The sequence below is a fragment of the Emys orbicularis genome, chromosome 2, assembly GCF_028017835.1.
Source record: "Emys orbicularis isolate rEmyOrb1 chromosome 2, rEmyOrb1.hap1, whole genome shotgun sequence".
NCBI classification, from domain to species: Eukaryota; Metazoa; Chordata; order Testudines; family Emydidae; genus Emys; species Emys orbicularis.
Window position 1 is genome coordinate 269,724,876 of NC_088684.1, and position 12,293 is coordinate 269,737,168.

At 42.6% G+C, this 12,293-nt stretch overlaps 1 protein-coding gene across 1 annotated transcript in view; it reads right to left on the bottom strand.

The window, feature by feature from the left end:
* Positions 1-12,293, bottom strand: part of ITGB1 (integrin subunit beta 1) — an 80,633-nt gene that overhangs the window by 17,317 nt on the left and 51,023 nt on the right. The window contains exons 12-14 of the mRNA XM_065399866.1: positions 10,205-10,443; positions 8,539-8,761; positions 2,866-3,098 (exon numbers count right to left, since the gene is read on the bottom strand). Coding sequence (XP_065255938.1) covers positions 2,866-3,098; positions 8,539-8,761; positions 10,205-10,443 — 695 coding nt within the window. The remainder of the gene's footprint in view (positions 1-2,865; positions 3,099-8,538; positions 8,762-10,204; positions 10,444-12,293) is intronic.

A 12,293-nucleotide genomic window follows, 5' to 3' on the forward strand; every position in this document is an offset into this window, starting at 1 on the left:
GACTTGGGAATGGCGGAGGATAAGTGAGTTATAAAGGGAAGGGATCTCAATTTAAACCAGAAATGACTGAAATACATCTTTGACTGGATCTATGAATAAATCTATGACTGGGTTTGGACAGTACTTGCTTTTTAGGCAAAACAATGAATGATGCAATCTGAAGCTGGTATTGCGTCATACATGATATGAATTGCATCATGTTATTCCTAGAAGTCATGGATGATGCAATCATAACGAAGCTTACATCACTCTGCTGAACACATTGCCCTATATCAGCTCTAGAAATCATACAGAGTCGTGCTCTCTTATTTGTCAGTGTTTGATTTTGCAAAGGGACACACTTTAGCCAAAGTGAGCAGAGATGCCTCGTACTTGTGTGAACAGCGCAGATAACTTCTGCTATGTTTGTGGTGAAGTGACTTTTGCATCACAAAAGCGCAGTATGACCACTATGGTTAAGAGAGCCTATCACCTTTATTTTGGCTGCAAAACTGGAGATCAGGACAAGAGGTGGGCCCCACACATATGCTGCAACACTTGTGCAACAAATCTTCGCCAGTGGTTGAACAGGAAAAGGAAATCTATTCCTTTTGCAGTGCCAATGATTTGGAGAGAGCCAACAGATCATACCAGCAATTGTTACTTCTGCATGGTGCCTCCAGTTAGGAAAGGTGTGTCAAAGAAGCAAAAGTGGACTGTGCATTATCCAAACATTCCATCAGCTATACGCCCAGTACCCCACGGAGGAGGACTGCCGGTTCCTGATGCACCAGAATCATTCTCACTTGAGTCAGACGAGGAAGAGGAAGAGGATGAAACTTCTGCTCCTGAACCATCAATGTCACAGGACCCACATTTTCTCCCATCCTCCTCCTCTGAACCACACCTCATAACACAAGGTGAACTGAATGACCTTGTCAGGGATTTGGAACTACCCACGAGTAAGGCAGAGCTGTTGGGCTCCAGATTACAGCAGTAGAATCTCCTGGCAGGTGATGTTAGGGTTTCCATGTTCCGTGACCATCAAAAGGATCTTGTCCCATTCTTCTTCATGGAAGGTGATCTTGTAGCCTGCAACAACATCGATGGTGTGATGGCAGCCCTCAACATCGTTCACGATCCAGATGAGTGGAGACTGTTCATTGATTCATCGAAGACGAGTTTTAAAGCTGTTTTACTGCATAATGGCAATGTTTTGCCATCAATTCCAGTTGGTCATGCAGTCCATATGAAGGAAACCCATGACAACATGAAACAACTTTTGAGGTGCATAAACTATGACCAACATCAGTGGCAGCTTTGTGGCGATTTGAAGGTTGTTGCTCTCTTGCTTGGTCTGCAGACTGGATACACAAAGTACTGCTGTTTTCTCTGCGAATGGGATAGTCGTGCAAGAGATTCCCACTACATCAAGAAATATTGGCCACTCCGACAGTCATTGGAGCCTGGGAGGAAAAGTGTTCAGCATCCACCACTTGTTGAATCAAGGAAGGTTTTGTTACCACCCTTACACATCAAGCTGGGTCTGATGAAGAACTTTGTCAAGGCCATTGACAAAACACAAGCAGCTTTCAAGGACCTCCGTGGAAAATTTCCAAGGTTAAGTGAAGCTAAGATAAAGGAAGGTGTCTTTCTTGATCCTCAGATTCGTGAACTTCTTCGAGATGATGCATTTGACCATGCACTGCGTGGCAAGGAAAAGACGGCATGGAAAGCCTTCCAGTTAGTGGCAATAAATTTTCTCAGAAACAACAAGGCAGACAACTACAGGTTGTTGGTGGAAAACCTCCTCAAGGCATACAAAAGCCTTGGTTGCAACATGTCACTAAAGATACATTTTTTGCACTCTCATCTAGATTTTTTTTCCACCGAACTGCGGAGCAGTGAGCGACGAGCACGGCGAGCGATTTCACCAGGACATTGCAACAATGGAGAAACGCTATCAGGGCAAATGGAGCCCATCAATGCTCGCAGACTATTGCTGGACAGTGACAAGAGATGCTCCATTTAATGAATACAAGAGACAAGCCAAGAAGCGCCAAGTAGACACTGAATAGGACTAAACTATGTACATAATAGTTTTTTGCCTTTTGTTTCATAATACATTTTATTTATATAACCCTTTTGCTGATTTTTAAAGTGTTACATAAACAGGACAGGTGAAATATTATCATGTAAAGCAACCATAAACACATGAAAAGACCTAGGTTTACAATTTATGATTAAAACTCTACTATCTACACAATATACATAGACATAAAATGTAAAAACTTAAATATCTTTAGAAACAGTAGCCAATCAGTTGTTTTAATTGTCATATTTGAATTCAGCACATCAAAATACATAATAAACAGCACATTTTATCTCTGAAGCAGACGACTTCTCAAAAATTGTAGACCAGTGTAATCAAGCATAAACAAAAGTGTTTTTTGCTATTCTGTACAAAGCTCAACATATAATGTGACATTTTACTTAATTGTGTGTTTTTTGTTTTAACCTGTAACACGTTTCTAACCTGAGCCAAACCAGAAAGATTTGTATCAATGTATTTAGGACTTGATTAAAAGACGTTATAGAAACACGATTTAAAGTATGTCAACAGGAAGGAAAGAAACTTTAAATATAACATATACAGCAAGTCATCTGAGCAAAACTGTTTCAGTCAGTGTAGGAGTCTGTAAACAGTGTCAATATCTGAGACACAAACACCAGTCTCAAGCAGCCTTAGTTTCAGAGCAGGGATACTACTTCTGGATACAGTCTGAAGGTTCAGAAAGGTCAGTCAATGTAACTGTGTTGAGTATAGAAGGAACAACAGAGAGTTGGTCACAAAGGTGAAGGAAACATGCAATAAGGGGTTTGTACCTGGTGTCTCCACCACATGGACAATGGCTTCATTGTTTGCATTGACGGAGTATGTGAAGTAGAACCAGCAGTCATCAACATCCTTCTCTTTACAGTGAGACAGTGGATCAGGCTGGCCAGGCTGTGGTAATTTATCTCGACTTTCCACTAGTGTCATGTTGAAATGCATACAGTCCTGAGAACATGTGTCCTTCTTTTCTCCCTTTTTGAAAGCTCTGCATTGAACACAGTCCCTGTTGAAATACAAATTAGTAACACCACTTTTAAACACGTTCATGAAAGGGAGATTTCTAGGATATTAATTTCCATCTCACTGAAAAATCTGTTGGCAAAGAAGGCAGAAATACCACCTGGAATGTGAGACTGTCATCCATCATCTCCCCCTCCCTCTACCCCCCAACCCCATGTGTTTTTTTTTTCTTCCTCATCTCTTTCCTATCACTCTCCTTTTTACTTCAGTCTAATAAGAGTCTGGCTTAGCTGACCAAGACTGTATATTTTGCAACATTGCTGTAAACTTGTGACCATAAAGAGGAAACTAAAAGCAATGCCCTAAACAGCCTGATGCTGGTACAAGTTTGACAGGTCTTAGAGTCCTGGTAAAACTGTGTGCTCTGCCTGTGTTTCTCCAGCAGTGAGATTACAAGTGAGACAAAAGCTGCATTTTCAATCTTTGCTATTCTTTTCTCTTTTATTTTGTGTGTGTCTTGTTTTTGTCTTCTAGGAAAAAGGACCCGATTTAAAGAAAACAGGAACGACAGCTCCAGCCCATCTTAACTAACTACTTCTCTTTTCTTCAAAAAAGGACAGTTATTACTCTCAGTTCAGGTCTCAGGGAGGTCCCGGATGACTGGAAAAAGGCTAATGTAGTGCCCATCTTTAAAAAAGGGAAGGAGGAGGATCCGGGGAACTACAGGCCAGTCAGCCTCACCTCAGTCCCTGGAAAAATCATGGAGCAGGTCCTCAAGGAATCAATTCTGAAGCACTTAGAGGAGAGGAAAGTGATCAGGAACAGTCAGCATGGATTCACCAAGGGCAAGTCATGCCTGACTAACCTAATCGCCTTCTATGAGGAGATAACTGACTCTGAATGAGGGGAAAGCAGTGGATGTGTTATTCCTTGACTTTAGCAAAGCTTTTGATACGGTCTCCCACAGTATTCTTGCCAGCAAGTTAAAGAAGTATGGGCTGGATGAATGGACTATAAGGTGGATAGAAAGCTGGCTAGATCGTCGGGCTCAACGGGTAGTGATCAACGGCTCCATGTCTAGTTGGCAGCCGGTTTCAAGTGGAGTGCCCCAGGGATCGGTCCTGGGGCCGGTTTTGTTCAATATCTTCATTAATGATCTGGAGGATGGCGTGGACTGCACTCTCAGCAAGTCTGCAGATGACACTAAACTGGGAGGAGTGGTAGATACGCTGGAGGGTAGGGATAGGATACAGAGGGACCTAGACAAATTAGAGGATTGGGCCAAAAGAAACCTGATGAGGTTCAACAAGGACAAGTGCAGAGTCCTGCACTTAGGACGGAAGAATCCCATGCACTGTTACAGACTAGTGACCAAATGGCTAGGAAGCAATTCTGCAGAAAAGGACATAGGGGTTACAGTGGACGAGAAGCTGGATATGAGTCAACAGTGTGCCTTTGTTGCCAAGAAGGCTAACGGCATTTTGGGCTGTATAAGTAGGGGCATTGCCAGCAGATCGAGGGACGTGATCGTTCCCCTCTATTCGACATTGGTGAGGCCTCATCTGGAGTACTGTGTCCAGTTTTGGGCCCCACACTACAAGAAGGATGTGGAAAAATTGGAGAGAGTCCAGTGGAGGGCAACAAAAATGATTAGGGGTCTGGAGCACATGACTTATGAGGAGAGGCTGAGGAAACTGGGATTGTTTAGTCTGCAGAAGAGAAGAATGAGGGGGGATTTGATAGCTGCTTTCAACTACCTGAAAGGGGGTTCCAAAAAGGATGGATCTAGACTGTTCTCAGTGGTACCTGATGATAGAACAAGGAGTAATGGTCTCAAGTTGCAGTTGGGGAGGTTTAGGTTGGATATTAGGAAAAACTTTTTCACTAGGAGGGTGGTGAAGCACTGGAATGGGTTACCTAGGGAGGTGGTGGAATCTCCTTCCTTAGAGGTTTTTAAGGTCAGGCTTGACAAAGCCCTGGCTGGGATGATTTAGTTGGGAATTGGTTCTGCTTTGAGCAGGGGGTTGGACTAGATGACCTCCTGAGGTCCCTTCCAACCTGATATTCTATGATTCTATGATTCTCTCTTTAATACCGTCTAAAAGACTGTCAAACAAGGTTTTTTTTATTCTAAAACCTGTCTCCATCTAAAGGGAAAGGGATCAAAGGATATTGTTAAAATGAAATCCTTATTTAATAGTTTACAATGCTTCAACTGTTTTTCTTTCTCTTCTGCATCTTTAATAAAAGTTTTTAAAGGGTTTGCCATGGTACTAAGCAGGGTGAGGTCTTTCTATACCAAACTGAACCTTGCTTAAAACTGTTTAATGTTGGACAGTAAGTGGGTTATGGCCCATATATTCTATCTAAATGAATATAAGAGGTGTAAGAAAATGTAATGCCCTTTTATCTTGGCTTTGTCTTGCTTGTTCTTGTTTATCATCTTTAATACCAAAGGCATTGGAGAGAATGCATAAAGAAGGCCCCTCGTCCACAGAACAAGGAAAGCATCTCCCAGAGTGAGAGACCCCAACCCTCCTTTCAGACAAAATTGTTTGCACTTTCTGTTGGTGGTGGTGGCGGCGGCAAAGAGGTCCACTTCTGGAAATCGCCAGGTCAGAAAAATGTGATTCAGAGTTCACGAGTCCAACTCCCCATTCATAATCTTGGAAGAAGTGCTAACTGAGATCATTGGTGTTCTATAGGCCTGGAAGGTAATTGGATGTGATTGGTTATACACTAGTTCCATAGCTTTACTGCTTCAGCACAAAGGAAAGTGGATCTTACCCACCCACCCTTCTGGTTGATGTAGAACATGTAGATTATATTGTGTTATGAATTTTATGGATTTATCTTGATTAATGGAAGGAAGTGAACACAAGCATTTCTGGCTGCCCTCAACTCTAGGAGGTTAATGTGAGGACATGCTTCTTGGGCAGACCCTACCAGAAACCAAAGGAATCTCTTGTGAGAAGGATGAATTGTGACATGAAAGTACATGTTCTGAAGGTCGAGATCCAATCTGCCAATGCCAACGATGGAATTATAGCAGTGAGAGTCACTATTCTGAATTTTTGTTTTTTCACCAAGTTGTTTAAGAGTCTTAAATCTAGAATCGATCTCTATCCTTTGTCTGCCTTTGGGATCAAAAAATACTTGGAGTAGAATTCCTTCCCTCTGTGCTGAGCTAGAACAGGTTCTATGGCTCCTATGCATAGAAGGAAGTAAATTTCCTGTCTCAGCAAGTGCTCATGAGAAGGGTCGCTGAAAAGGGACATAGAAGGGGGATGGCTGGAATAACATGGTTTAATAATCTCTCACCCACTTGTCAGATGTAATCTACTCCCACACAAGTTGAAAATGGGAGCAACAGTCTGCAAAGGCGGGGTGTGTGTGTGTGGGGGGGGGTTGAATGGTGTAGTTGCAGCTTGGTGACGTGGGGTGGTTCCAGACTCTCAACCAATCCATCAAAACTGTCATTTTTATGACCAAGATGGTTGAGTGACAGACAGATCTTTCTCTGAAACCTTGGCTTCTTTCTGGACAGCTTTGTGTGACTTTGAAATCCTGAAAATTAAACGGGACAGGATCTTTGTGCTGTTTGAAATCAGCTAAATGTTTGTTTACATGTAGGCATATGTAGTGGTCGTCCCTCCCCCTTTGGATCGGAGGGAGGCCACACTACCTCACCACGCCATTGGGACTGCCGCCGAGTATCAGGGAAATTAGCGTTAGGGTCCCAACCGGTCTAACGGGGCGGAGCAGCCAATCGTTTATAGCCCCTGGGCCCTTTAAGCAGAGGCTAGGCAAACACCTTAGTCTGTGGTCTCTGGGCCCTTTTGGCAGGGGCCAGAGCAGACACAACAGTCAACTAAGCTCTGAGCCCTTTAAGCCGGGGCAGAGCAAAACCCCAGGAGTCAATTAGCTCTGGGACCTTGGTGCAGGGACAGAGAAGAAACCCAGGGGTCAGTGTCCTAGCTCCAATAGACGGTCGACAAATGCAGGCCTCTTGACCTGGCGAGGGGAGGTTGCCACCCATGGGTGGGGTGGCTGGTAGGGCCCAGGCTCACCCTACTCCACCGGGCCCCGATCCAAGGCCCTAACAGTGGTGGAGTGGTCCGCCACTGGGTCAGCAGGGACTCCAGCTACAACACGCTGACCATGCTTCTGGCAGCGCTACAGCCAGACTGAAGTCGGCTGTTCCTGGGCCACTTCCCCCCCCCCCCCCCGCCCCGCTTCTGTGTAGGTCCGGGTGAGCGTGCGGATGATGATGGGGCACTATGCTCACTCAGAGGCCGATATCCATTGGGGGTCTCTGGGCTTGGATGCAATGCTGGATGGAGAGAATGCTCCATCATTAAGAGCTTAAGTTTCACCTCCCAATTCTTCATCGCTCTGCTTTGAGGGACATCCAACTCCCCCTAACAGCAGATATACTGGAAGTGTCCGTCACTAGCTGGAATGGCTTCCCAGTATGATGCAAGACAACACTTGAAGCCAAGAGGTGCTGGCATATCCCAAGACAACAGGGATCCCAAAAGAAAAAAAACCCTCTTAAGAAGAAGGGATTATAAAGCAAACCTCTACAAAATAAGAGATATAAAAAAAATTACAGAAAATAATTAGTCTAAAGAATAAACTCTGAACAGTTATAAACGGGCACACTGAAGGCTCCATCTCAGGCTGAGGTGGTTGACAAGGAACTGAGCACAGCCCACCCATGCAGCCCGATATAGCTTCGGTGCAGGGCACGAGGAGGCATAAAGCACATGCGCTGGCTGAATGGGCACTTTACTGAAAATCTCCGATCAAAGGCGCATGCACTCCAGGTTGGACATTACGCAAAGAAGAATCTCTGGCATCTTATCTATGAAATGAGGGTCCCTTGCCCCTAGGGTAGGAATATTCATAGATTCTCAGCCCAGAAGGGACGATCTAGTCTGAGCTCCTGTATAGCACAGGCCATAGAACTTCCTCATAGGAGTCCTTAGTCAAAAATAGCGGTTGTGAAATACACAGAAACATTAACTGCAGTCACTGGATGAGGAGATTAGAACTCAATCTCCTGGATGCAATCCAGGGTACCTTTGGCTTTACAAAGAAACCAGGTTGCAAGGTTAACTATGATGCAGCAGTCACTGACCCATAAATAGAGTCATACAAAAAAATGCCAGTCTGAACTGATTTTTATTTATCACAAAGCACATTGTGATATAAAGGGAAGAAAGTTAAGGACTAAACTATTTTAGCTAAGGTAACTAGTTGAAGTTGTGTATTTTTTGTGTGTATTTGTGACTCAAATTTATTTAATCTTCTCCTACTGCCCCTGGGGATTATATCCCTGTATTTCAGATCGGAATATGAGAATGAAGCAGCAATGAATATCAAGGGCCTCATTTTCAAAGTTGAGAATATGTAAATACCAAAAATGTACATATACACGGCATCTCTAAAAGCCTCGCCTTTGTTGTACTGACACTTACTTGTGCCCTGCACAGACACCAAGGCAGGTCTGACACATTTCACACGTGGGGCCTTGGAATTTGGCATCTGTGCAGTTACAGGTTCCACACTCACAGGTTCCTCTTCCATTGCAGATTTGCCCATTGGAAGCCATACATGAAGACGTATCCAAAGAGCAGTCACAAGCACTGCCAGTGAAATTGGGGTAACACTCACATACTCTACATTTGCAGTTACCATTTCCTGCATGTTAAAAAGATATTTTAGTAAACTTAAGTAAATATGCATTTTGTGGCACTGAGAAATACTTTGAATTAATAGCAAAAAGAATGAGGAATACTTGTGGCACCTTAGAGATTAAAATTTATTTGAGCATAAGCTTTCCAGGGATAAAGCACACTTCATCAGATGCACGAAAAGCTTATGCTCAAATAAATTTGTTAGTCCCAAAGGTGCCACAAGCACTCCTCGTTCTTTTTGCTGATACAGACTAACACGGCTACCACTCTGAAACCTGTCACTTTGAATAATGTTTGCCATCAGGGAATATTAGAAATATAAACTGACTGATGCAAAGATAAAAAGATGACAAGTAGAACTAATGTTGCCTCCTTCGAGAGTTTTTTAGTTAACGATATTTCTCTTCCCTCCTCACAAAACCACAACCAAAAAACCGGAGTGGCTGATGAAAGGTCACTCGTGGAGACCATTATAAAATGAAGCTCCCTCCCCACAATAGGTAATCAGCATATTGGCAGCATCAGTGCAACCTCTCTCTAATAATAATTTAACATGTATATCAAGCTAGTAGCCTAGATGCCTCAATCAGGTCGGGGCCCTACTCTGCTAGGCACTATACAAACATATGGTAAACAACATAATTTGCACCTCAACCTTGTCTTAGAAGAGCTTAAGTCTCAGGACAAAAGGTCAGTTACTATTCAGGGTTGATTAAGTCCTTGGCCTCTTCTCAGACTGCTTGGAAGGATACCAAATAGTCACCAGTAGTTTATACAATGTGAACAATATCCACTAGTATCTGGGCTAAGATTACCAGCTCATTGTGTACTGGTAGAGGTTACAGTAAGACAGTGTAGTAGTACAGTATCAAGACACTTGACTCAGCATTTACTATACCCATCTTGTCAGAGCCACCCAAAGTTTCTTAGATGGGGCATGTAGTAAAAACAAGTGCAAAACTCTCCCTCAAATATTGCACTGGAAATTTTCAAGTAATAAACTTGATTTATGATTTCAGCTCTTTTAATCATTTATAATTTACTTTATCATTTTATATTAATACATATTGTACGTATTTGCCTGAGATGTACAATAAACTCTGGTCTCCTTTTAAAAGACAAAATTTTAAATTTTTGAAGTTCTCATAGCATTTCACAGCTTTTGTCAAATTCACTTTACATCATAGACTGAAGCTGTGATGGCAGGGAAGATATTTAACCTGAAGTATTAGCATTTCTACTAGCACATACCATACCCTTGGCTATAGACTGATGGCCATTATATTATTAGGTAACTATTTTCAGACACTATCTGCTCAGGCCAGATTCAAATGGCTCTATATTTCATTTATTACATCCTCTAAGTCACCTAGCCGCTGTTCATTTGTCAGCCTCACCCTGTAACATATTTGCAAAGTTTTGTACAACTATGAATTATATTTCTCACCTCCACAAATTAAGCCATTAGATCTATCACAGTTGAAGTTATCACATTCACAATATTTGCCAGAGTAGACTTCATTGGTGTTGCCCCTTTTCCTGCATACACATTGTCCGCAAACACACTCCCCATTGTTACTGCATATTTCTGTACTGTTCTCTCTTCTACAGTAAGCATCCATATCTTCACTATTTACTTCATCTGTGCTGCATTCACACTTCTTTCCAATACGTCCTTCGTTACACCTAGAGGAAAAATATATGCCTAAGATTTAAACTGAGTAAAACTCATGTGAACTGAAAATGTTTACACACAATAATATATACAAGAAATAGATTCAACAGGATAGAAGGCAGTGGTCACAGTCACTGTTTCTGCAGGGAATGGTTTGAGGTTCAAACTAGATACCAGCTGAGACTTAAGTGTAACCATCCTTGGGACCTAACTGTGCCATTAAGCAGTTTCTGAGCTGCTTACTTGTTCCAGGTGAAAAGCTGAGGGCTGTAACCTATGACAACATGGCTATGTAGCCATTATTTCTGTAAAATGAGATAAATTTTACTTATTATTTTTAATATAAAAATAGTGCCAGTGGCTATTTACTGTGGCTATTAACCTCTACCCCACTTAGTCTCCATCAAGGAAACATTCTCGCTTAGACACTGTGCATTCGAGGGCTGGATTCTCAGAGGTACTGAACACCCGCAGCTCCCAAGGATTTCAATTGCAGTGATGGGTTTTCAGCACTTCAGAAAATCAGGAACAAGTGTTTATGAATAAAAGGTGGGTTCTTATGGTTATCACAAACAAACCTGAGAGCCACTTAAACCAGAGATGAAGCTTTAATCAGGAAATCATTCAAGTGTAGAAAAGAGCAAGGAACTATTCTTAATACTGAATCCATTATCCTTTTTGTCTCTCTATGAAGTGAGAAGAGTGACGTGAAGTCATAGAGATGTCAGTGACAGTGATGTATAAAAGTAATCTCTCTCTCCCCCCCCGCTGGCAAACATAGGAACTTTGTTTTGTTTATCCAAAGGGAACGTGGAGAAAAACTCTCTTGAAAGTGAAGCAGGTAGTACTTCAGGCAGGTAATATTTGATGACTCCCCCTTTCCAAATGCTTACCAGTTAGAGAAACACGCCCCAATCTGCAAGCATTCAGTGCACACACCACTTCCACTGACTTCAAAGGGAATTCCATATAAACTATCCTGGCAAAATCAGGTCCTACATTAAATATGCTCCAGAAAACTTTCCATTAAATCAATACCTATTGCTGTTTGTCTTTAATAAATAACTGCATATGAGGGAGCTGGGAAAGGGGTTGAAAACTTCGTAATTTAAAAATAATGGTTAGAGACACAAGATGGGTGAGGTAGTATCTTCTATTGGACCAACTTCTGTTGGTGAGAGAGACATGCTTTCAAGTTTACGCAGAGCTCTCCTTCGGGTGTCAGGGCTTGCCTATACTTCCAGCTAAATTGTCATTGCTGCGATGGACACAGCAGTGTTGATTTAGTGGGTCCGGTGAAGATAAGCTAAGTCGATGGCAGAGCGCTCTCCCATCGACGTCTGTACTCCACCTGCCCGAGAGGAGGAAGATAAGTCGGTGGGAGAGAGTCTCCTGTCAACATACAGCGGTGTCTACACCGCACTAAGTCGACCCAAGTTACGTCGACTTCCGTTACGCAATTTACATAACTGAAGTAGCGTAACTTAGGTCAACTTACAGCGTTAATGTAGACCAGCCCTCAGATATGTACTCTAGGGTATGTCTACACTTAAAATGCTACGGTGGCACTACTGGTGTCTACACAGGGGCTTAGGTCAGTTTAACAATGCCACTCGGGAATGTGGATTTTTCACACCCCTAACTGATGCAGTTAAACTGACCTAATTTTCTGGTATAGACCAGGCCCCAGTGTTACACTAAATACAAGGTGGAGCAGTTTATTTAGCAGAAGTGGTTAATCCAGTTTTCCCCCACCCCATGATAGGATAGGTGTTAATGGTCCACGTCACCTTGAATGGTCCCTTGAAATATGAATTAACTGCTTATGCTAAACAATCTGTTGCATATTGTATTTAGCTGT